This window comes from Chiloscyllium plagiosum, unplaced genomic scaffold (genome assembly GCF_037043375.1).
Source record: "Chiloscyllium plagiosum isolate Xiang-an unplaced genomic scaffold, Cpla_swu_hap1 HiC_scaffold_17, whole genome shotgun sequence".
Taxonomy (NCBI): Eukaryota; Metazoa; Chordata; class Chondrichthyes; order Orectolobiformes; family Hemiscylliidae; genus Chiloscyllium; species Chiloscyllium plagiosum.
The window spans coordinates 52868648-52895578 of record NW_028270155.1 but is presented as its reverse complement, the minus strand read 5'-3'; the positions used below and the strand labels follow the sequence as shown (position 1 = coordinate 52895578).

Below are 26931 nucleotides of genomic sequence, written 5' to 3'. Positions count from 1 at the left end.
AGAAGAGACAATCCTTGACTAAGTATTCTGTAACGAGGAAGAAATAATTGACAATCTAGTTGCATGTGAGCTCTTAGATAAGAGGACTACAAAAGGATAAAATTCATTAAGGTGGGAGAGTGACATAGTTGGTTCTGAGACTAGGTTCCTGATTTAAATAAAAGGAAAACCACAATAGTACGAGGAGTGAGCTAGCTATGATAAATTGGGATTGTTATTTAAAGGGAGGAGGGTAAGAAGGCAACAACAAACATTTAATGATGATTTGCAAGAGTTATTCATTCCAGTCTGGCATGAAAAATAAAACGGGGAACATGATCAGACTATGGCTAACAAGGGAATTTAGGGATACTATTAAATTCAAGAAAGAGGCATACAAAGTGGCCCAAGAAGCAACAGACCTGAGAATTGGGAACAGTTTAAATTCTAACAAAGAGACTGACTAAGATGGAGAATGTAGAGTAGGAGAGAAAGATTGCAGGGAACAAACAGATAGTAATAGCTTCTGTAGGTATGTGAAGAGAAAAAGGATTTGTAAAGACAAATATCAATCTCCTACAATTAGAAACAGAGGACTTTATAGGAGGGAACAGAGATGGTAGACCAATTAACTATATACTTTTGTTTTGGCTTCTCCAAAGGAAGACACAGAGCACCCCAAAAAATACAGGGGAAAACACAAAAAATACAGGGGAATGGAAAGGAGGAACTGAAAGAAATTAATATTTATAGGGAAATGGTGTTGGGAATCTAACGGGATTAAAGGCATACATGCTTTCCAGGGCACTGATATATTTCATCCATGAGTACTTAAAGGGGTGGCCCTAGAAATAGCAGGATTGCTAGTGATCATTTTCCAAAATTCTATAGTCACTGGATATTTCCTATTGATTGGAAGGTCGTTAATGTAACCCCAATATGTAAGAAAGGCGGCAATGGGAAAACCACAAATTATCAGTTTGACATTGATAATGGGGAAAATGTGCAAAATGGATGGAGAACTGGTTTGCAGACAGAAATAAAGATTAGGAATAATTTTTTTTTCCATTTTGCAAGCAGTGATCAGTGGGGTATTGCAGGGATCAATGCTTGGACCCCAGCTATTCACAATATATATTAATGATTTAGATAAGGAAACAGTAATACTTCTAAATTTGCAACTGACACCAACCTGGCTGGGAGGATATGCTGTGAGGCGGATGCAGAGAAACATCAGTGTGATTTAGTCAAGTTATGCAAGTGGACAAATACATGCCAGATGCAGTATGATGTGGATAAGTGTGACATTATACACTTTGGTAGCAAAAACAGGAAGGCAGATTGTTATCTGAGCGGTGCTAGATTTGTAAAGGGCAACGAAACCTACATGTGCTTGTACACCTGCATGCTGAAAGTGATCATGCAGGCACAGCAGGCAATGAAGAAGTGAAATGATATGCTAGTCTTCACAGTGAGAGGATTCATGTACAGGAGCAGGGATGCCTTCCTGTAAATGTCGAGGGTAACCACACCTGGAGAACTATCTGCAGTTTCGGTCTCCTTGTTTGAGGAAGGATATTCTAGTGATTGAGGAAGTGTAAAGAAGATTTGCTAGACTGATTCCTGGACTGCTGGGGCTGATGTCTGGAGAGTGACTGGATTGATTAGGACTGTATTCACCGGAGTTAGAGGAATGAGCAGTGATCTCATAGATACCTATCCAGTTTTAATAGATGGAGAAAGGATGTTTCTGGGGAGTCTAGGAGACAGAGGGTGAGTGAAAGAGATGAATATTTTAATTGGATATTATTCTAACAAGATTCAAATATATTACACAGGTCAAATGCATTTTCAAACAGACTTTTCACAAAATAACTTTTTTTGTTCCTTTCAAAAATGATTTCGTACTTACTTATCTCTAAGTACAACATCCTCAATACAGGCTCCAAATAACACCACACTGCTCAAGTCTGATTTTCAGTCAAGCGAAATAAAAGTTAATTAAACTGAACTTTGTAGGCAGCTGAAAATGTGCTTCAAGAGCTAATTAACAAAAAAAAAATTAGGTGTACAAGTAAACAGATGAACAAAATTTGGAAATAATCATCCACCCTTTTAATATATGCTTCCTTCATTCTACAATTAAATTATCTAAGATTGTTTCGCATGGCTGATTTTTCTGTTACTACCAAGCAAACAAGACAGTAAAATAAGGGTACAGCTCAAGATTAGATTAGATTTTTTAGATTACATTACAGTGTGGAAACAGGCCCTTCGGCCCAACAAGTCCACACCGACCCGCCGAAGCGAAACCCACCCATACCCCTACATTTACCCCTTACCTAACACTACGGGCAATTTAGTATGGCCAATTCACCTGACCCTGCACATCTTTTGGACTGTGGGAGGAAACCGGAGCACCCGGAGGAAACCCACGCAGACACGGGGAGAACGTGCAAACTCCACACAGTCAGTCGCCTGAGGCGGGAATTGAACCCGGGTCTCAGGCGCTGTGAGGCAGCAGTGCTAACCACTGTGCCACCGTGCCGCCCACAAATTTGTGATTTTAGGTCAGATATGTTTTGTTGATTCATTAACTCAATAAACCACAAAACAAGACCTAGAAAGTGGTAGGAACTGGTTTTAAAAACTGACTGTGTCTCATTTTACAGATTTTAGATAATGTGCAAATTAGTCAGAAACGCTAGCAGACTTCCTTCACTAATTTGGTCCTGTCACTAAACAGGAAATTAATAGGTTCAGAATACACATCCGCTTGAAGAGACAGCATTCTATTGGGCAACTTTACTAATATCCAGTTTAAGGCATCTGAGATATTAAAAAATGTCAAGAACCTAGGTTAATTTATGCTGAAATGACTTAGTGGAGATATCTAAAATTCTTGAGAAAATAAATAAATCCCAAGAGTAAACAATCTTGAGTATGTGTACTTAACTTAAAAAGGCAATGTGAAATAGATTAATCGTGGAAATAGTGACCCAGATTTTCCAGTTAATGATGGAGATAGTGCATCTGTTGCTCACTGCAACTACTTTGCCGTTTTCTGCTCGGATCCGCTGTCCGTGCACAGACTCATGTGCATCTGTGACCAGTTCGAACGGGCCTCAGGGGCCAAGGTAAACCGAGGCAAGAGCGAAGCCATGCTCTTCGGGAACTGGGCCGACCAATCCTCTATCCCCTTCACCGTCAGGACTGACCACCTGAAGGTGCTGGGTATTTGGTTCGGGGGGGCTGGGGCGTGTGCCAAGACCTGGAAGGAGCGGATCAGGAAGGTTAGACAGAAACTGGGCAGATGGGAGCAACGGTCGCTCTCCATCGCGGGTAAAAACCTGGTCATCAGGTGTGAGGTACTCTCAGTATTGTTGTACGTGGCACAGGTCTGGCCTATCCCCAGAACCTGTGCCGCCGCAGTCACCCGGGCCATCTTCCACTTCGTGTGGAGATCAAAGATGGACCGGGTCCGAAGAGATGTAATGTACAAAGACCGGTGCAATGGGGGAAAAAACACACCCAATGCAACCCTCACCCTGATGGCCATCTTTGTGTGTGACTGCATCAAGCTGTGCGTGGATCCCCGGTACGCAAACACCAAGTGTTACTACGTACTGAGGTTCTACCTGTCCCCGGTGTTGCGAAGGATGGGCCTGGCCTCGCTGCCGCGGAACGCTCCGAGTAGTTGGACCGTTCCGTACCACCTGTCCTTCGTGGAGAAATTTATCAAGAAAAACACCTTTGACCACAAGTCCATCAGGAAGTGGTCAGCACGTAGTGTCCTTGAGACCCTTCGGGAAAAGGAGAGGGCAGATCCTGTCGAGCGGTTCCCTGAGCAGACTGTCAAAGCCATTTGGCAGAATGCCTCATCGCCAGAACTTTCCAACAAGCACCAAGACATGGCTTGGCTGGTGGTGAGAAGGGCTCTGCCTGTGAGATCATTTATGCACGCCCGGACTCTCTGCCGCACCGCACGCTGCCCTTGAAGCGGCTGCGGGGGGGATGAGACTGTCACACACCTCCTTCTGGAATGTGCCTATGCAGAGGAAGTCTGGAGAGGAATGCAGTGGTGTTTGTCGAGGTTCGTCCCGAGCAGCGCCGTGACGCGGGACTCCGTGCTCTACGGCCTGTTCCCCGGGACGCACACCGAGACGAACATCAACTGTGCCTGGGGGATCATCAACTCGGTGAAGGACGCTCTCTGGGTGGTCCGAAACCTGTTGATCTTCCAGCTGAAGGAGTTGACCACGACTGAGTGTTGCAGACACTCCAAGGTCCAGGACTATGTGTTGAGGGACGCGCTGAAGCTTGGGGCAGCTGCCGCCAAGGCGCGGTGGGGAAAGACCACCGTCTAACATCTGCCTGCCTAAGAAGAACAGGGGGCCCACGCAGTCATTTGGACTCCGCTGGCGTCTGAGCTCAATGTAATCGCACCAACCTGTGAATATGAATGATCACCCTGTTTCGATACGCAAAGAAATGGAATGTTTACAGAATGATGACATGTCCAATTGTATAGATTAAATATATATGAATAAAGTATATTTTTGAAATAAAAAAAACTACTTTGCCAACATCTCATTTTATCCTGGAGTCTCTGCACCTTCTAGTACTGGCTCCAGCAGGGGTAAAAAGATGAAGAGTGCACAGAGCAAATGGCAAGCTTATTCCAGCTAAGCCACATCCCCCTTTTCTTTCATGAATTTACAACTATAAGGTCTGTCTTCAGTTCATGAACTTATACAGTTTTGAGTGGAGCGGTTATTCCCCTCATAATTAGTGCTAACTCTCTCCCTCACCCCCAACAATGCCTACATTCCCTGACAGTCAGCTTTCATGATATAAGCCTGATAGGAGAAGGAATGACAGAGAAGGTTGAGGGTAAGCTGAAAGTATGACACGGCTGTTAGGAGGGGAAGTGGGGAAGGTGAACACTGCCCACATATGTGTGCTGCCTGGGAAATTTCGCATTGCCAAGTGCGGGTGTTGTGTGAGTCTGTGGGTGTCAACATTCCAACTAATGCATTTGAAGTGTGCTTCACTGCAGGCTTCACACCCATTTTGAAAAGGAAACCTATGTTTTGAAAAGAAATGCTTGAATAACTGCAGAGTTGGCACCCATCAAGACTTACTCAGGGTTCAGATGCATATCAGTGACATAAGTGAAGTCATTTACCATTCTCTATCAAAGGAATTGAGCCAAAAAACAAGTTGTATTTTCATAGCATGCTCTATGACCTTCAGCCATCTCAAAGTTCTTTAAAAGCCACTTCAGTTCTTTTCAAATATTATCACTGCTAGAACATTAAAAACACCAACATGTATGAAGATTGATCCTCACAAACTGCAATGTGCAATCACCAGAAAAAAACTGCTCGAGTTGACTTATGCTGGTGGAAGAATAACTGTCAACGAAGACATTGGGGAGATTAGACTAGATTAGGTTCCCCTACAGTGTGGAAACAGGCCCTTCAGCCCAACAAGCCCACACTGACCCTCCGAAGAGTAACCCACCCAGACCCATTTCCCTCTGACTAATGCACCTAACAATATGGGCAATTTAGCATGGCCAAATATCTGACCTGCACATCTTTTGACTGTGGTATTCATGAGAATAGCACTATCTGACAGACCAGACTCAGGATTTCCTTGACGCTACATTAGAGACGCCATTCGTGCTCAAGTCTCCTCCTGACTTGCCATTAAATGATTTGATAACTTGCAAACTAGATTACAGGAAAGAAAGCAAACCGCACCTAACAAGCCTCAGAGGCATCCCCACATGGTATTACAGGAAGTACTATGCGACTTAGTTCAATTTTAAGCTAATTTGTAAGAATCACTAATGATATAAAAAGGATACAAATTAATGAGGTTGTAGCAATAGCCAGGATAGTACCAATGGGAATGGACTTCTGTGCATCTTTCAGGTCTCCTGATCTATTAGAACCAGCCATGATACCTAATAAATAAAAGCAGATAATTATGTTACATGAACAAGTACTTAGCTCCTTGTTTATTTTACTCAATTTTCTAATATTCTAATATATATTGGTAAATATGGAATACAAGGACAAATTTTGCAATAAATCAGCAAATAGCTTCTCAGAGGGAGAGGATAGAGGACTACTTTAAAATCACCATTGAATACAGAGAAAATTCACTACATACCTACAACACACTACACTACATACACACAAATGTCAATACTGTTGCTACTGTACAGCAAGTTAAAATATTCCACCTGCTTCAGTGACAGCTATTGTACTCGTGAAAAAAAAATCCCCAAGAGATTTACACCTTGTATATTGCAGGGCCACTGTCAAGAACAGAATGCTAACTGCAATTATCTTGGTTAACACTTGTTCCTGGAAGTAGGGGACAAAACTAGTTTTGTTAAAGCATTTTCACCCAAAATATCAAACTACCATTCCAATTTTTACCACAGATGCTGCCTGATCTCTTAATTTCCATTATTTCAGAATGGCATCATTTTGGAATATTCATATTTTCTTCAAAACTACTTAGTACTCTGCTGCCTATATATAGCCACTGTTGTAATGCATATTCTCATGCAAAAAAAACCCACTACAATTCAAAATTTATGAGCAGTTACATACAAACATGCCTTTTAATGTATTAGAAATTATAATCAACATTGAAATGGAAACAAGTGACATTTTGTGCAAATGTTTTATGCTGGTTACAGTTTCGTCATTTGCATCAGTGCTGGCACAAGTAGTTCACCTTAAAGTCACATGACACAAGGTAATAGTCCAACAGGTTTATTTGAAATCAAAAGCTTTTGGAGCATAGCCCCTTCATCAGGTGACATGAGAGGGAAGCACACAATGTATGGGCGGAGAGATCAAAAGATCATGCAAATGGTGTGAGTGGAGTATTGAATAATAAGTCTCTGTAGGTAACCAAGAGTGTTTGGCAGTGAGTGATGTGGCAACAGTTCAATAACAACCAAACGGATGATCTATAATCCGGTTAAATGCAAGTCTTATATGTGTCATATTATTCCAGTCAAATTAAAACTGAAAGAATTGCAGATGCTGTAAATCAGGAGCAAGGGCAGGGATTGCTCCGGTGGTTGTGGTTGTCGGGAGGGGGGGGGAGCTCAGTGGGTCAGGCAACATTTGTGAAAAAAAAATCAGGGGTTCATGTTCTGGGTCCGGTGACCCTTCCTCTAGTTTTCTTCACAGATGCTGTTGGACCTGCTGGGCCTTTCCAGTGGCTTCTGTTTTTGTTCCATGTTATTCCAGTCATTTGGTTTGTGTCCAGCACCACCTTATTTTAAATTTTTTGTAATTATCCCTCTCCTTCAGATTCCAGGTCATCCCTTCACTTGTTATTCAGCTGTTGACACTTTACTCACACTATCTGACACTCTTGGTCACCTGCAGAGACTTATTATCTGACACTCCACTCACACAATTTGTATGATCTTTTAAGCTCTGTGCCCATGCATTCTGTGCTGTGTGCTGCCCTCTCATTAGACCAGACGAAGGGGCTTTGCTCCGAAAACTTGTGATTTCAAATAAATCTGTTGGACTACAACCTGGTGTCACATGATTTCTGACTTTGTCCACTCCAGTCCAACACCTGCACCTCCATCCATCATACAAGTGACTGAGAGTCTCTTTGATTAGACCCTTTAAAAAAAAATTGGAGCAAGACCTGCATTGATCTGGAAGATACACAGAACATCACATTTTCCCTAAGAATACAGAAACCATTAGAAAACCATTGAAACATAATTGAATGAGTCAAGAATAATGACAATTATATAAATAAACAAACTTTCAACAGTACCGTGCAATTGTCATTACCTCTTAACATACCTAGTGTATTACAATATCTAGGAGAAAGTGAAGACTGCAGATGCTGGAGACCAGAGTTCAAAAATGTGGTGCTGGAAAAACACAGCAGGTCAGGCAGCATCAGAGGAGCAGGAGAATCGCCGTTTCGGGCATAAGCCCTTCTTCAGGAATTCCTGTGTTTTTCCTGCACCACATATTACAACATCTAGACACACAACAGTTAAAATTCTAGCTAACATTAAGCATGACAACAACGTCCTGCTCAATTTCCATATACCAACTGCTCAGTCTACAGTTGACATTTTCTAGTGTTTGATGTCAGTGCCAAAAATACATTTAACACGCGTGTACAAAAAATAATGGAAAGTAATTTCCAAGTGCCAGTTCTTGGAAAAGTAGAGAAATTATTCACATGTTAAAACTGACTTCTAATGATGTTATAACAATTATAGGACTTTCTGCATTTCAAAGAGCTTGTGCATTAGCAAACAATACCATGCCATTACACATTTTAAAAGTTTGCACTATTGAAACAGTGCCCACAGTGCGGCAATTAAAGTTATAGCAGAATTAAAGTTATAGCAGAATGACCTGTACACCTTCCAAATCATCTCTCCTCCATAATAATTGAAGTTTCCTCACCAGTTACAGAAGGGAAGAAAATGCCAACCAACATTGTAAAGGTAGTAGTAATGTCAGCAAACACATAGGCATGTAGATTTTTTCTTGATCCAGAAGCTTCAACAGATGGTAAAGAATGCTTTTGTAGTATCTCTCCTTTGGTCATGTAACTGCTCCATAGATTCTCTGCAAAATTGACCAATAATAGGGAAATCTTAATTACAGCAAATCGTAAAGAAGCTAATTCATCACAAACAAGACCGAAAAGATAGTTTTTTCCAATTATGTATCATTATCACGGCTAATGCTTTTAAAATTAAAATCTGTGGTTCAGATTGTTTGAATGGTTATTTTAGATAAAAATAACCTGAAATAAAGCAGAGTTAAAAATTCAAATTGTAGACTTTATGAAATGTTTAAGTTAGTAATTAATCCAACCAGTTGTAATCCTGCAAAATATGCAACCACTAGATTAAATATTTTCAAAGTTAAAGTAACTTTAAATTATAAAAAAAAATACAGAATCTTTAGAACAAGGACTTGCACACGAGTATTATTTTGGACAACTACAGTGTTTCATTATATTATTCTTAACATCTGTGTTTGAGATTCATGCACCTAACAGTGGGGGTGGTACTTTCCACTTACTTTAAAAGCTAAAATACCGTTTCTTTTAAAGAAAACAGAACCTCAGCTGATTTAGACAGTTAGCAAAACAGTAGGCAATAAAATTAGGTTAACATTTTACTCTTTTTAAAAAAATAAATACATGACTTAAATTTCAAATGTTTTCTGCAAAAATATATAATCTTAATTTTGTATATATGATGCACAAGTCAGAAAACACTCAATTTTGGCGAGTGAGGTTAGATACCTTTTTTAAAAAATAGAATAGTTCTGGCAAAAATTAGTGACTTCCAAATCTTCATGTTATGAACACAAATTCATTTGTGCTTGGTCAAGTATTTTGTTAACTTGAAGAGCTCGCAGTCTGTAATAAGTATTACAAATGACTAAACCAACTGAACTTCAAAAAAATTAGAGTGTAAAGACACAGACAATGTGATGTGATCATTCAGAAACTATTCAGTAAAAAAAATTAAATTGTGGTCAAATGGATATAGAGGTACAATATGAAGGAGAGCCAATGAGTAAATCGATACTTTTTGAACTGGTTTCTGTATTGGAAATTCTTCTACTAAACTCATAGAAATGACTTGGATTTTGTATTTTTAAATTACCTATTTTTCTAATCAACCCACTCAGAGATTTATTACACACCTCTGGAGCAGGTGGGACTCGAACCCAGGTCTCCCAGTCCAGGGGTAGGGATGCCACTACTCTGTCACAAGAGGGCTGGATCTTGTTACATTTGAGCGATATCAAATCAGGGAGTGTGTGCAAACTCTGAAGAGGTGTGAAAGGATTTTCAATATTTTGAACATTTAAGAGAATAGTGAATGCTTCTTCCAATAATTTAGAAATCTGACAATGAGGACGGTTTTTAAAACAAAACGTTGTTCACAGCAAATGGGAATTGCTGACTGGGCCAACATAAATTGCCCATTATTAATTACCTTTAAACTGAGTTTTCTAATTTATTTCAGAGTGCAGTTGAGAGTCAATCATGCTGCTGTGGGTCTAGAGTGATATATAGACCAGACCACACAAGGATGGCGATTTTACTCCCCAAAAGACATTAATGAACCAGGTGGGTATTTACGACAATCAACAACAGTTACATGGTCACGGTTATTCTAGCTTTTAATTCCAGTTTTTTTTATTGAATTCAAATTTCTTGGCAAGATCTCTTGCTGCCTTGGTGTGGAACTGATGGTTGTGGTCTACCCAATAATTATAGAAATTGGGAGAAAGTGAGGACTGCAGATGCTGGAGATTGTCCAAGTTCACTTCCATTGTGATTGCCATTTTGAACTAGTCAGAGGTATGAACAACACTTTGTAGTTCTAGTTTTTGAATGGTGCACAAAGGCAAGAACCAAATATCATAGATAGAGAGAAAATAAGTAAGATTTGTTTTTTTAAAACAAAAAGGTGATGGTTTACTATTGTCAGAGGATAAAAAAACAGTTTTTTCCAAACGTAACAGGGTGGGTTGGAATGTGAAGGAGCACACAAAAAAAGGAAGTCAAAAGTCTAGGTACAGTTTCTGATCACAAAAATCAACATTCTGGGCACAAACTGCACTAGATATTAATTTTGTTTCTCAAAGTGAAACTCTGATTAGAGTTTGCACTCAAACGCATTTATATAATCAATCACAAATATTTAAAAAAACTTCTAAAATACAGCACCGTCAAACAACATCATAAAACATAATTGTTTTATTTTTTTCTCCTTGTATTAAGAAATGCAATGATGTATTTGATAATGCTGACAATGGTTACACAGTCACCCTTTTTTTAATAATTTCAGTTCCAGAATTTTTTATTGAAATCAAATTTTACCATCTGCCATAGAGCAACTCTAATCCACATCCCCAAACCATTAGTGTGGCTCTCTGGATTATTGGTCAGGTGACCACTGCACCACCACTTCTCATTTATGCTCAATGTAACAGGCATTTCAAACATTTTGTAATTCAAAACATTGAGTTGTCTGATATCTGCTGAATTGTACAGGAGCAGGTCAACCTAGCAGATAATCTAGATCCAGGAGTGAATCACATCTCGGTTTAAAATATGAGCAGAAAGTGAGGACAGCAGATGCTGGAAATCAGAGTCGAGAGTGTGGTGCTGGAAAAGCACAGGTCAGGCAGCATCTGAGGAGCAGTCCTAATGAACTGTTTATGCCCGAAACGCTGACTCTCCTGCTCCTCTGATGCTGCCTGACCTGCTGTCCTTTTTCAGCACCACATTCTTGATCCAAGGTTTAAAGTATGATATGTGGGAATTATTAAAATACACAAATTTATTTCAAACAATTGGAATAATTTGATTTTTTACTTCAGCAGACAAAAAGAACTGGTTCAATAATTGCAATGAGTCATAATTTACTCAAGTGAACTTAACTCTGTAGTTGGTTAGGCTTACCTTTACTTGTTTTATTGGAATGATATTATGTATCAGAATTGACAAGAACAGGAGCTAAAAAGCCTTGGGGAGGTAATCTGTAACCTGAGTGATCAAGGCATGCCAATCAGATTGATGATTTTGAAATAAATACAAAGACTGAGAAGGATGTGTAAATTTGAGTGAATTAATTCAATAACAAATCAGATCCTGAAAAGAAAATCTAATGGGAAAGTAAGGAAAGAGATACAGAAACAAAAAAGGTCAATTATTTTACATTCTTCAAATATTCAGCAACTGGATATAAGGAAGAGACTATTCATGCTTCCAAAAGTTTATGTTTGGTGCCTCAGATTTACCTGTCGCTAATTAACATTTAGCACATTGTTAGAAGAATGTGCAAACCTTAAAGGCTCCTTGCATCACAAAGTCTGTGGCACATCAAGTACACATTTGCCAGGCATGTACAGCAACTTCACTGCCCTTCCATGGTTGTGAATCATTGAGATGCTGCTTTATGCAAACCTAATAATGGTGCACCCTCAATACAGGCTTTCAAATTTCTGTGCACAATCACCCTTGGGCCCCCACCTGAAGTTGCCACAACATTTATGCATAAATAACTATATGTGCTGTTATTCTGACAACTGTTATGGTATTAAAAAAAACACAGGCACATTATTAACCCAAATGGTAAACAGAAGTTTGTGACAAAATTGGAGCTGTAATATGCAAATACTTGGTTTACATTTGACTAATCTGAATTTGGACATAACACAAAATTAATTTGTTGCCTTTATCTGAATGATTATTAGTACTGATATTGTATACATATGTTTACTGGGTTCCTCACAAGGAAGTAGCAGTAATATTTTATGTTAGACGTTTTACCAATGATAAGTGGACAATATTATAATTGCAGTCAGATGGAACTTGCAAGATACAAGAAGGCCCTCTAGTGGATCAACACAATATAAGGTAACTGTGAAGCCAGGAACTGGACTTCCTATTTTAAAAATGCAACCTTGAAAATATGAAACCTTCATTATTTCAAGTGCACACAAATTATTTCCACCAATTATAAAAATGTTCCAAAATGCATCATTAATACAAACTCATACAAACCTTTAATTCTGCCACTTGCTACACCTGGAATTCCTTGAATTTCTGTGACATTATTTTGAACAAAGTACTCATCGCAAGTGTCTGTCTGATTTTTAGAAGTGCAGAACAGGTCCCATAATTTAGTGGTCACTGTCAAATTGTTTTCAGTCGTGGTTTTGGCACAAATATCAAATAGATTTCTAGAAAGAGTTCGATTTCCCAACATGCATATCCTGAAATAGAACAAGATAGTATTTTTTAATATTGCAATCACCAATTTACAAACATCTGACTTATGAATGCTTGTACATATGAATGCAGTCTCATACTGGGGCATAACTTTAAAGATCCAATATCCTGTACTTACAGATGCTACTTTATATTGCCCTGCTCATCTCACTTCTTCATGTGCACTTTCTTTTTGAACTCCTGTACTCTTGCCCATAGCCTAATAACTTTTCTCCCTGCTTCAAATATGGAGCCAATTCCTTTTAGAAAGCGAGTACTCAACTTGCTTCCATCACCATTTCATGCATTGCATTCCAGATCAGAACAAGTCACTATCTACTTTTCCCCCTCTAGTTGTTTATGATTCTTTTCCCCAACACCGGAAGTCAGATTTCCACTTGCTAACTATTCTGCCATTGGAAACTTATTACTTACCAAACTACCAGAACTTTGAGCACCTTTACTAAATTATCTTCTCTGCTTTTCTGCTCCAGGGAGAACAGTCTACCCATCTGACTAATTCTTTATCTCAGGAACCATTATAGTAAATGACTGGATAAGTGCAGTTCCAAGGAAAAGGCTGCCTGCACAAGTGGAACCACAACATACCCAACTCCTTCAATATTCACACTTTTCACAATCCCTGAGCTGTGGCTAGTTTGCATCACAACCCCAAGATACAGTGCAGATATCCATTAAGATTTCTTCAATAGCAGCTTCCAAACTGCAACATCTCTTGCTTAGGTGCAAAGGAGTACCACTTCAAAATTTCTCTCCAAGTCACAGACCATCTTAACGTGCAAACATTTAACTGTTTCCGAATCATCACTTGGACAAAATAGGTAAAACTCGGATGCTGCCTGAACTGCTGTGCTTTTCCAGCGCCACTCTAATCTAGAACTAGGACAAAATTCCAAGGCTAACTTTGTAACAGTACTGTGGGTGTCTAAAACACAAGAAGTTCAAAAAAGCAGTTTGGCATCCTATTCTAGGACAAATTAGAATGAACAATAAAAAAAACTCTCATTCACCAGTGATGTCTACAACCTATGAACAAATATATAAAAAAAGTCTTCTGTACCTTCTTCATAAATCATATGACCTTTCTTAGGTGTGGTGCCCAGAGCTGAATGCAACACTCCAGCTGGGATTAAAGTAACATGTAATCAAGAGCATGAAGTATACATTTAGTATTTGTACTCTATGCCTCTATTTATAAAATATGGATTGCATATGCTTTATTAACCTTCCCTGCAACCTTAAGGAATTGCACACAAACAGTCCAATAGTTGAAGTTTTCTTATTTGTAGTTAAAGTTTTTTTGCTTAATGAGATTCATCACACTCAGTCCACCATGGCTCAGAACAATATTTCTCACACAACCTCCAGCTCTCTATGTCATTAATATGCAAGGAGGATCTTGGGCACCATTCTTGGGGAATTGTATGGCTTGAGAGGAACAAGTGTTCGCTACTGCTGAGAACCTATGCCTTTGATGCTCCTAGTGTTATACTTAAAGCTCAGTTGAACACTGCTTCAGAAACTGCAAGCCAGTAAATTGCCCTCAGAGTGTGTTGTTTGACAGCACTAAGCTCTAAAGACCTTGTGCAATGAGAACGGAACAGGATACATGCAGGCTGGGAGCTTTTAGTGCGGAAGGTATGCTTTGAGAAAGCAACATGAAATATACTGGGGTTGGCAGCCTCCAAGTGGTAAGGTGAACGTGCACAAGTATAACGAGACAAAATGCATCCTATATGAATGTCGGAGTTGCGCACATCTTCTTTGGTGATGTTATAGGTTTAAGAACAAGCATGATGTGGTGAGGCTGATGATTTGCTGATGTCAGATTGTGAGAATGTAGAATTGAGGAAGGTGATGGCGATACAGCACATTGTTCTGAAGCAGTTGTTAGATGCTAGGGGAGACAAGACCTCAGTGAGCTGCAGCTAGCAAGTACCCACTCTAAGTACATGTAGAAGTCTAAAAGGAGAGAATTAGAAAAGGCATAAAAAGATGAGTTGAGGTTTTAATAGATAATAAAAATAGAAAGTTGTCACTCAAATGATGACATTGTGAATTCACCACTTGAAGCTTACAGAAAAAATTGGGAACATTTTTCTCAACATAGGCAATGAAATGCTTTTCATTCTCAGAGTCCTCAACTGCTCCTCATATGAAACGCTGTTCATCCCCAGGATTATTCTCGTAAATCTCCAAGCCTAGCACATCCTTTCTTAGCTATCGGACCCAAAACTGCTCACAATATTCCAAATGCAGTTTGACCTGAGCCTTTTTTAGCCTCAGCAGTCCATCTCAGTATTTGCCTTCCTAACTCCAACTGAACCTGCATGTTAACCTTAAAAGGAATCTGAACTAGGACTGGTTAGCACTGCTGCCTCACAGCACCAGAGACCCGGGTTCAATTCCCGCCTCAGGCGACTAACTGTGTGGAGTTTGCACGTTCTCCCAGTGTCTGCGTGGGTTTCCTCCGGGTGCTCCGGTTTCCTCCCACAGTCCAAAGATGTGCAGGTCAGGTGAATTGGCCATGCTAAATTGCCTATAGTGTTAGGTAAGGGGTAAATGTAGGGGTATGGGTGGGTTGCGCTTCAGCGGGTCGGTGTGGACTTGTTGGGTCGAAGGGCCTGTTTCCACACTAAGTAATCTAATCAAACCCCTCTGTGCTTCAGATTTCCAAAGCCTTTCCCAGTTTATAAATTGGTCTACGCCTTTATTCTTCCTCCCAAAGTACATGACCTTATACTTTCCCACATTGTAATCCATCTGTCATTTCTTTGGCCCCTCTCCTAGTCTGTCCAACTCCTTCTGCAGCCTCTCAGCTTCCTCAACACTGTCTGCCCTTCCAGCTATCTTGCGTCATCTGCAAACTTAGCAAGAATGCCCTCCGTTCCTTCATCCAGATGGATTGAAACAAACTAAGCTATTTACTGCAATTCTACTTGATACTTCAGAAACTAGAAAAGCTCCACTTACCCTTACACCAGACTTTCTTGTATTTCTAAATATAAGCATCAGATTCTATCAAAATAACTGACAAAAGTGGCTGCTGCAGAATACTATACTTACATGCTTTAATTCTCCAAGTAAAAGAAATTCTTACAGTAGCAATTAAGTACAAGCATTCTAAATATTTTTTCACAGCTATGATAGGTCTAAAATTTCTAATCAAAATAACAATTAAGAGAAATGTTACTTACTTAAATTCTGGAGGATAAACTGCTGATTTGATAACCCCCACGTAAATGGACAGGATGGACAGTATCACACATACCAAAAACAAAGAGGCAAACTTATTAACATATTTGACACCTATGAAAACAACCAGACACATCAACAAGAGGAAGATTGTCCCATAGATTCTCATGTTGTGAAGCATAGCACTGGTTTCTTCATGTGGTTGAACAGGTTTAAATATAGCTGCTGCAGGAACAATGTAGGCCTGCAAAATAAAGTGAACCAGTGGAATGAAGATAAATAGTACAGACAACAGAACAAGACAAATACATTGAATAATTAATTAGTTAAGATGGAAACTTAGTACTTGTAATTTAAAAAAAACCCTACAGTGTGGAAACAGGCCATTCGGTTGATCGAATCCACACCGACCCTACAAAAAGCAACCCACCCAGACCCAGCCCCCTATCCTAACTCTGTAACCCTGCATTTCCACATGGCCTGCACATCTTTGGACGGTGGGAGGAAACTGGAGCAGTGAGAGGGAAGCCACGCAGAATTGGGGAGACTGTGCAAACTCCACACAGAGGGTGGAATCAAACCTGGGTTTCTTAACTACCATGCTGCTCACTACTGTATCACAAAGTTTATACAGATTTATATAAAGTTTATATAAATGATTCAGACTTGAATACAGGTGGGTTGATCAGCTAGTTCGTGGTTAGGTGGAAAATAGTAAAGAATATACAGCCTTAAATTCCGAGAGGAGATGGGCTGTTCAGCAGCAAATGGAGGTGATGCATTTGGAGAGGACAAACAAGGCAAGGGAAAACATGATGAATGGGAAGCATTCAGGATCAGAGAAACCTTGGTGTGCATGTACACCAGTCCCTTAAAGGTATCAGAACAAGTGGATAAATGGTTAAGGTGGTATATGGTATACTTGCCTTTATAGCTTAAGCATTGAGTTAAAGAACAGGGAAGTTATGCTGGAACTGTATAAAGTGTTGGTTAGGACACAACTAGAATATTGTGTATATCTTTGGAATCTACATGATACAAGGAATGTAATAGCACTGGAGAGAATGCACAGAAAATTTACAGGATGTTGTCGAGGCTGGAGAACTTCAGTCATGAAAATAGACTGTTTTTCTTAAAGAGAGTGGTGGGTGATGAAGGACTTATGCCTGAAATGTCGTTTCTCCTACTCCTCGGATGCTGCCTGACCTGCTGTGCTTTTCCAGCACCACACTCTTCGACTCTGATCTCCGGCATCTGCGGTCCTCACTTCCTCCCTGTTTTTCTTAGAGAAGATGTTGAGTGGGGACATGGCCGAGATGTATAAAATTATCAGGGGCTTAGGAAAGGCAGAACATGGAACAGTACATCACAGTACAGGCCCTTCAGCTATTGATGTTGTGCCGACCTTTTATCCTATCCTAAGACCAAATTAATCTACATAGCCTATGTTTTACTATCATCCATGTGCCTATCCAAGAGTCACTTAAATGTCCGTAACATATTTGACTGTACTACCACCACTGGCAGTGCTTTCCATGCACCCACTACTCTGTATAAAGAACCAACTTCTGACATCTCCCCAAACCTTTCTTTAATCACCTTAAAATTATGTCCCCTTGTGATAACTATTTCTGCCTAGGGAAAAAGTCTCTGACTACCCACTCTATCTCTGATTCTCATCATCTTGTACACCTCTATCAGGTCACCTCCTTCTTTGCTCCAATGAAAAAAGCCCTAGCTCCGTCAAACTTTTATTAACACATGTCCTCCAGTCCAGGCAGCATCCTGGTAAATCTGTTCTGCACAATCTCTAAAGGTTTCACATCCTTCTTATAATGAGGTGACCAGAACTGAACACAATATTCCAAGTGTTGTCTAACCATGGCTCTATTTAGCTGCAGCATAACATCACTGTTCTTAAACTTAATCCCCCTGCTAATGAAAGCCAACACACTGTTCGCCTTCTTAACAACTCTATCAACTTGGTGGAAAATTTGAGGGATCTATGGACATAGATCCTAAGACCCCTCTGTTCCTCCACACTGCCAAGAATCCTGCCTTTAACCCTGTAGTCTGCATTCAAATTTAACCTTCCAAAATGAACCACTTCGCATTTCTCCAGATTGAACTTCATTCGCCATTTATCAGCCCAGACGTCCTGTTACAACGTATAACAGCATTTCACATTATCCACCACTCCATCAACCTTCGTGCCATCAAACGTACTAACCCACCCTTCCACTTCCTCATCCAAGTCATTTAAAAATCACAGAGCAGATCCCCGTGGTTAGCGAGCACCAGGCTGAATACTTTCCATCTACTACCACCTTCTGTCTTCTATGGGTCAGACAAGTCTGTATCCAGACAGCCAAATTTCACTGTATCCCATGCCTCCTTACTTTCTGAATGAGCCTACCATGAGGAACCTTATCAAATGCCTTGCTAAAATTCATGTACACCACATCACTGCTCTACCTTCAATTTGTTTTGTCACATCCTCAATGTATTCAATAAGCCTTATGAGGCATGATGTGCCCCTCACAAAGCCATACTGACTGACTATCTCTAATCAAACTATGGTTTTCTAAGTAATCATAAATCCTGCTTCTCAGAATCCTCTCCAATAATGTGCCTACCATAAACACAAGACTGACTCGTCTGTAATTCCCAGGGTTTTCACTGTTCTCGTTCTTGAACAGAGGAATAGCATTTGCCACCCTCCAATTATCTGGCACTACTCCAGTGGATAGTGAGGATGCAAAGATCATCGCCAAAGATGCAGCAATCTCTTTCTTCGTTACTACTGGAAACCTTCAGTATATCCCATCTGGCCCAGGAGACTTATCTATCCTCATGTTTTTCAAAATTTTCACTACATTCTCCTTCTGTTCGAGCATATCAGCTGTTTCACACTGTCCTCACAAACGACAAGCTCCCTCTCAGTTGTGAATACTGAAGCAAACTATTCATTTAGGACATCCCCTACTTCCTCTGACTCCAGGCAAATGTTCCCTGCACTATCCCTGATCGGTCCCACCCGACTCAGGTGAGGAGCAAGAAGATGGCCAAAGTACAGAATACCTTAGGTTTTCCCTTAATCCTCCCTGCTAAAGCTTTTTCATAACCCCTTCTAGCTCTTCAGTTCCTTCCTAGCCACCTTGTAACCCTCTAGAGCTCTGTCTGATCCTTGCCTCCTCAGCGTTAAGTAAGGGAAAGCTTGGAGGGACCAAAATGTCTATGACTGTATGACAACAAACAGGTTTAGAAAATCAATCAGCAGTATAGAGAAACTAAGGCTTCCTTTCCATTTTCACAGAACACAGATTCTTGATTCATTATGAAGGGAAGAATCTACTGAGAATTTCCTGTGTTTCTGGATCTACCTCATTAAAAAAATCCACAGTGCAGTTGGAAATGGCATCGTTATGCTAACACCAATTTCTTGTTTGTGAGACAGCAACAGACGATTACAGGCAGGTACCATAGTATTTATAATCGCCGTGTCAGGCACAGTGATCTATGAACAGAAACCAAATGTACTTCATACCCTGTATATCCAAGTAAAATCAAATACAATTGAATCCAAGAAACCAGCGGTAGATCAAACTTAAACACAATAAAATTTGACACATTTCAATCTCGGGTTAACATCAATGGGGACAACTAGTATCCTGTTCTCTATTAGCATGCTGGGGAGTTGGGGTTTAATATTTTCAGACACTGTTCCTTTTCTTTATTTGGAGAAGGAACAGGATTGTGCAAGCAGGAAGAAAGGTCTACACTTAGGCATTTATGTTTTCCTTTTAACCAACTTATTTTAGAAAAAGATGCTAGTAGTGCAGAACAAAACAGCTCTCTACCTGCCTTCAACCAACCAACCAACCCACAATCACCCACAGAGGAGCTGAATGCTGGAAATCTTAATCAAAAGCAGAAATTACTGGAGAAATTCAGATCTGGCAGCATCAGATGAGTCACTGGACTGAAATGTTAACTCTACTTTCTCTCCTCAGATGCTGTCAGATCTGCTGAGTTTCTCTAGCAATTCTGTTTTCGAAATATTCCGAGGACAAGGGTTCAAATCCCATGACAATAGATGGCAAAAATTAAATTTAATTAAACATGTCTGGAATTAAAACAAATCATTAAGTGTGCATGATTCTTAAATGTTAGCCCTTCCACAGAGGCTAGATATAGCACACATGGTTCAAACTTAGCTACTATTATTTTCATCATCAATATCCCTCCTGAGAAACAATAGGACAGGAATTCTATTATTCTCCCAATCACCCAGCAAAATTGGGCTCATGAGGGGCCCTGCTGAGGCCAAATTTTAGTTGGTAATGGCTTTTAATTGGACATCTAATACTATACCCTGCACAACTACAAAATCATTTATTAGCTGGAACTAAATTCTGGTCAAAAAAGGTAAATTTTTAATGTGAAAATTCTGAGATGAACTTTTTACATAAAAGTGAACAGCTAAAGTAGTGTTGGGTTGATTGAGGTGTTATTATTCAGACAAAATTATTAATCCCATGTCCAGATCCTGGGAAATTCAATTGTGCCATAATCTCAGAGCACTTTGCGAACAGCTTGAAATTCTGGAACGACAACTAAATACTGCCTGCTCAATTAACAATACCAAAAACAAATTAAAAGAGAAAATGCTGGAAAATCTCAGCAGGTCTGGCAGCATCTGTAAGGAGAGAAAAGAGCTGACGCTGCGAGTCTAACTTACTCTTTGTCAAAGCTAAAAAAAGGGAGATATTTATACTAGGCTGAGAGAAGGTGAGTCATGGCTCCAGAAGCAAAGGTAGCAATAATGAGGTGATAATGACAGTGTGTAGAGAAATTATAGGGAGATTAGGAGCTGTGAATGACCAAGGCTGGAGCCAGTGCTCCAGTTGGTCTTTTGTCATCATGTTACTTCAAAGGGAAAATGTCTACTGGGCATGACTACACAACAGTGGTTAATATACAAATGTTTATTTAAAGCATAGATACATTTTTGATAGCACAAAGTCTCACTCTAACATAAGTCACTGAACATTCATAGCTGGAAGGGCTGCACACATAACCTGACAAGTCTGAAATGTATTGACCTTTGTGAAAAGACTTCATTGAAATTTCAACTTTAACATTCAGAGAAGTTCAAGTGGAGAATGCGGAAATAAACTTGATTTGTAGCAAAAGTGATTTGGGTTTTACCAATTATATAGCAGAAGGAGAATAAAAACAGTATAATCATATTTTGTGCATTCCTCCTTTGTGAAACAGCACCTGTAGGTCTTTTAGTCTGACAATTTATGTTAAAACTAATATTTAAAGCCTTATGTAAACTGCTTTCCAGCCACCTACCAGTAGAATTTCAATGGCACCAAGTATATACATGGCTCCTGCAAAAGTCGTTCCAAGATAGAAACACAGGCCCACAGCACCTCCAAATTCAGGACCAAGAGATCTTGAGATCATAAAGTAAGAGCCTCCAGCTGCAAAACATTTCACGAAATAGGAGGGAGAGTGGGGGTGGAGAAAGACTACATTATTACAAGAATCAGGTGAAATTGAATTCTAAGAGATGGATCATAGAATGGATAGCTTTCCTGTTACATATTCTCCTATGGTATTTATGTCAAAACAAATCTTCTACTAAAACAGTCACAAAAATAATCACTACTCAGTAGTGTCAAATACATAAATGTGTGTGGCTAAAATAAATTCTGCCCTTTCTCTTCACAATGTGGTTCAAAAAACAGCTACAGCAAAAATTAAGACCATGCATTGACAATATGGACCATTTATTTCCCTAGATACATTTCAAAAGTTTCTTTTACCTGGTACAACACCATTTGTTGCTATGGCACTCATCGATATGGCTGTTAACATAGTCTGAAAAATAGAAGATCCAAAAGATTGGTACATGTCTTTTTATTCCCAAGCATTCCATCTTGAAACTCTACTTGATATTCAAAAAAAGCTCAAATTTACATTGTTTGAAAATATTCGCATGTCTATATATTTAAGCAATAAGTAGTTTCCTGCTTTACCAGCTGATGGCATCAAATAATTGCCACTTTGAAATTTGAAACCCCAATTTTTCTACTTAACATATGAATCATGGGGATCTGTGCATTCAATCGCTTTTCCATTAATTTCAAAACTCTGAGACAGTCAAACCCACAAACACATTATAGGGAGTTACTGAGCAAATGGTTCTGAAAATCTAGGCCTAGTACTTGCAGCAACCTTGGATCATTAAATCAAAAGCGAAACTTTGAAATCCAAGTCTGCACTCAGGAATAAGATCCAAGGTGGCACCGGCATGGTAGTTAGCATTTGGGCTTGTTGGAACCCATCCGACCCAGGTTGGCAGCATTGTTTTCTCTATGTTCTTTCCATTGTTTTTCTTTTCTTCTTGCTTTCTTCATCTTAGAGGCTGAAGTGGTGTTGCAGGGTGGTGGCTACAGCGTTGGTGGCATGGATCAAGACTCCTGGTGGTGTCCAGAGCCTGGATTCTTGGTGGTGGTAGACTCAAAACTTGGATTCCTGGCAGTGGTGGTGCTCAGAGTGGGAACTCCTGGCAACAGAAGCCTGGAGCTTGGACTCATGGCAGTGTCGGATGCCAGGAGAGCAGAGGTCTCCTGGAGCATTGACGTCATTCTTGCTGTTCCTGGAGCGGGACTCCTTGGCTTCTGGAAAACCTTAAAGACTTTGCTGAAGCCCTAAAACTGTGCTCGAGACCCCAATTTGAAAAAATGACAAACTCTTATTTAAGAAATTTCTTTTTATCTTTATTGTACCTCAAGATAGTGCTGGATTGTGGTGACAAAACACTTTTCACTGTATCTTCAAGATATATACGGTAATAAATTGTTCATTCAAGGAAATCCCATAAAGACAAGATAAGATGTGCGACATTAGTCAGTGTCGCATTCAACATAATTTTTGCTCATTCACTTTAAAATCTTGCTAGTGTAGAAATCCTTTCATATGTGTTAATAGAGGTTATTGCAACTGGACCAGAAAATCCATTATTTGGTTGGTGCTCATTTGGATTGGATTACAAGTACCAGAGGATGATGGCTCAAACTCACCATCCACTATTAATGTTCTTAGATGTCAGCCAGGGTTTCTGTTGATTGCACTTTCATCCAAGAAGATAGTGACTTAGGTTGTCTGATATGAACACAAAAACCAAACCTGACACTCTGGTGCAGAACTGACTGTACACTGAGATTTGTGGTGCCCTTTTAAAAAGGTAAGGCTTCAAACTCCCATCTGCTCTCTCAACTGGGTGCAAAAGATCCCATGTTGTTACTTAGAATAAAAGTTAGAGAAGTTCACTCCTGGTGTTCTGGTTAATATTGATCCTTCAAATCACATTTCATATCACATGGCCGATTGGAGGAGCTGGAAATGCACAAACTGATAATGCTGCATTTCTGGAACACTAGTTGCTGCCCATTGGGGCATATTCTTTGCATACACAGTTGCAGTCTGTGAGCCATCATTACATTCCATTAGAAACATTTGCAATAACAACCTGTAGGAAAAGTTCACAACTGTTCACTCTCAAAATTTGCATCATTAAAGATGTTGATACAAGCGATCCAACAATATTCTGTATGCTGTAGTAATGTTAAAAATGTGGGAGTCAAAAAGTTTAGCTGCAAATGCTGTAATGTACCTTGTAGGGCCAGCAAAATGAAGTAGCAAAGGGAGTGGAAAACAAGGACAGTGACAAGAGTGGAAGATGGGGCATGAGGGAGAGGCAGCAACAAAGGGTGCATACTTCTGGTCTGGTTCCATTGAGATGCAGACATGATGTTGATGTCAATGGCACCAACCTCCTGCTCAAGTGCATTGGCAGGAAATACATCATTCCTAGATTACAAGTGACATATTCAGGCTTGAGCTGACCAATGGTAACATTCACACCACATAAATGCCAGACAATGACCATCTCCAGTAAGAAACAATTTAACCACTGTTCCTTGACATTCAATGATGTTACCACCACTGAACCACCACCAACATCCTGGGGGCTACGATTGGCCAGAACCTCAACTGAACTCGCCACATATCCTCGCCAGAGGCTAGGAATACTGTGGTGAGTAGCTCACCTCTTAACTCCCCAAAGCCTGTCCATTGCGCACAAAGGTCAAGTCACGAGTGTGGTGTAATAATCCCCACTTGCTTGGATGGATGCATTCCAACACCGCTTAAGCAGCTTGATACCATCCAGGACAAAATAGCCCACTTGATTGGTGCCACATCCACAAGCATCCACTTCATCCACCGCGGACGCTCAGCAGCAGCACTGTGTACTATCTAAAATATCCACTGTAGAAATTTACCAAAGATCCTTAAACGGCACCTTTATAAATCCATACCACTTCCATCTAGGAGGACTAAGGCAGCAGACACCTGGAAACACCACCAGCTACAAGTTGGCCTCCAAGTCACTCCCCACCCTGACTTGGAAATATTTCACAGTTTCTTCCCTATAGTCAGGTCAAAGTCCTGTATATCCTTCCCCAACAGCATTGTGGGTGGACCTACAGCATGTGGATTGCAGCAGTTCAGGAAGTCAGCTCACCACGACCATCAAGGGCTACTAGGGGTGGGTAATAAATCCTGGCCAGCCAACACCCATGCCCTATGAGTGAACCGAAGAAAATGGATCTGTATTTCAAAAGTATTTCATTTGCATTAAAGTGCTTTGGGAGGTCATGTGGTAGCAAAAGATACAATAAAACCAGATTTGATAGTGTGGTGATCCAACTCAATTGAATTTAGGTTCCATGCATCAAGCAGAAGTAGTTTAACAGATTAAACAGGAATCTGGTCAGCAAAGGGAGTGAAAGTGCTGAGGGTCACAGAGGAATGAGAGACATAGTTAAATAGTTCAGCCCAGAAATGGGAGAGAGCTTGGTAGTTAGGCATACTGCGTGGATACTTTGATTAATGAATGACCAGAGTTTTAAAAACTTTTGCATGCAAACAGTGTTCATTAAACCAGACCAGCCAGCAAATGAATTCACAGCAAGAGAACTAGGCTTCTAGAAAGGTTTAGATCTAAATAAGGGATGCACTTAAGTGAGCACCAATTTATTTGTTAAATGCATTATTTTACAATCAAAATTTTAATCTAAGGAGGAAAGACTGCTATAGCTAACCACAACTATATACTAAATAAGCAAGCTCTTGGTAGATAAACGATAACTGAAATTGTAGGAAGGAACCACAATACAGTTTAACTTTGCTGCTAATTTAGTGGTGTCCTTGTACAAACTTCCTGCATTTCCATTGTTGATGCATTTCATGGGTTTGTAATTCTGCTGCTAGGTTAAGAAAATACAGGCAACAAACACAATGATGCCAACCACTCACTCTGCCTCCCTGACTACTCAGTCTGTTGCACACACAACTGTGTACATGTGGCGTGTACATGTGCGGCTGTTCTATGCAGAATCATGATAAAACTAAGGTCAGTTGTATTTTTGGAGTATAGCATTTGTACTTTAAGGAAAGTTCAGGGAGAAGGAGACTCTCAAGAGTATTTTAAAATGGTAAAATAAATGAACAATTCAATTTTTTTGCAGCAGGAAACAACAGTAAAAGTAGCTGATAGCCTACAATCATAGGAAACTGCTTTCCTCACTCTTACTGTTCTCTAGTCTAGAACTGCTGAGTGTAGATTCCACCACCGCCCCCCTCCATTGGTATCCCATTTGAGATTAACCTAGCATACAACAGACCTAATCTTGAGAACTCCTGGGCTGTATAAATTGCTGCTGACATATGTCATACATATGCAATTCTTAAAGTCAACTGAATACTTTTGCTATTTGTGAATCAAGCCAGTAAACAAACTCAAAGCTAGAAGAGCTTTGCAATACAATATCATGAATACTTTTAGGCCTTTAATATAATACAGCATTAAGCAAAAACAGAAAAATCTGATTAACATCACACATACACCAATTAAATAAAGACTGTAATACTGTATATCCAGAATTATTAAACACTTTTTTTTGGCCAATTAACTAAGAATAACTACAAAATTGGGAAAGTGCAAGTACATTAAAGCTACTTTTTTGTATATGGCAGCATAATGTAATTTTTATTTTTATGTAGATATAGAAATGAAGAACTTAGGTAATTTAGTTCTATTTTCACAATTATCAGCATGGTTCTGACTAGGTCATTGCAATGCAGAACAGACATCAGATACTTACACAACAGCAACACATGAAGACAATACAGAAAGACTGCAAGATCCCTGCAATTCCAACGAGCCATGTCAAACGTAGAAACAGAATCACTCCAAAGATATTCTGTAGGCAAGGTAAGTACACTCCCATGAGGGTTCCCATATTGGGAGACTAAGAGGGGAAGAAAAATGATTACAGCTCAAAATAATTTGTATCACAAGATGCGTATTTTATTAGTTGTCTACTTTTTCAATTCTAAGTTTGCCACAAACCTTTGCGAGTAAAATGGAAAAACAAAACTATATTTCTCAGTATATTTTAGACACAGTCTTTGAATAGTCTTGTAGATCAGAATTACACTACAGAGTTTGGGTGTGTCAATGTACACTTTAATGAACCAAGTGTAGAATGAGGTGTGAAGAAGAAAATGTTAAAATGAGAATTACTACTTGTGTACACAAAAAGTTGTTTAAAATTAACTTTTTTTATTTCTATGCAGACATTATGCTAGACAGAATCAGAAAGTGAGAGTGTTTTGATGTTTTTAACAAAAATACTAATTCTGCTGCCTTGAGCACAAGATGTATTCATTGTCTCTTACAGATGTCATTCTGGAGCTGCACTTCACTCCACATACGATCTTAACATTTTTTCTTTGTCTTTCATTTATTTCTGAAATATGAAAATCATT

The 26931-nt window shown here is 39.6% G+C and overlaps 1 protein-coding gene and 1 long non-coding RNA gene across 5 annotated transcripts in view; one reads left to right on the top strand and one right to left on the bottom strand.

Moving 5' to 3' along the window:
• slc12a4 (solute carrier family 12 member 4) overlaps positions 1-26931 on the bottom strand; it is a 166950-nt gene that overhangs the window by 48041 nt on the left and 91978 nt on the right. For both annotated transcript variants that reach the window (XM_043707017.2, XM_087995916.1), the window contains exons 4-11: positions 26265-26411; positions 21858-21912; positions 21382-21512; positions 16023-16264; positions 12598-12809; positions 8463-8627; positions 5855-5953; positions 1892-1949 (exon numbers count right to left, since the gene is read on the bottom strand). In XM_043707017.2, coding sequence (XP_043562952.1) covers positions 1892-1949; positions 5855-5953; positions 8463-8627; positions 12598-12809; positions 16023-16264; positions 21382-21512; positions 21858-21912; positions 26265-26411 — 1109 coding nt within the window. The remainder of the gene's footprint in view (positions 1-1891; positions 1950-5854; positions 5954-8462; positions 8628-12597; positions 12810-16022; positions 16265-21381; positions 21513-21857; positions 21913-26264; positions 26412-26931) is intronic.
• Positions 1357-23632, top strand: LOC122558441 (uncharacterized). 3 transcript variants are annotated; one of them, XR_015759963.1, is made up of 4 exons: positions 1357-1752; positions 10049-10152; positions 19337-19493; positions 22457-23632. It is a non-coding gene; the product is annotated as an uncharacterized LOC122558441 (long non-coding RNA). The 3 variants fall into 3 exon arrangements; XR_015759964.1 differs by having other exon boundaries at positions 19337-19497; XR_006314145.2 differs by lacking the exon at positions 19337-19493.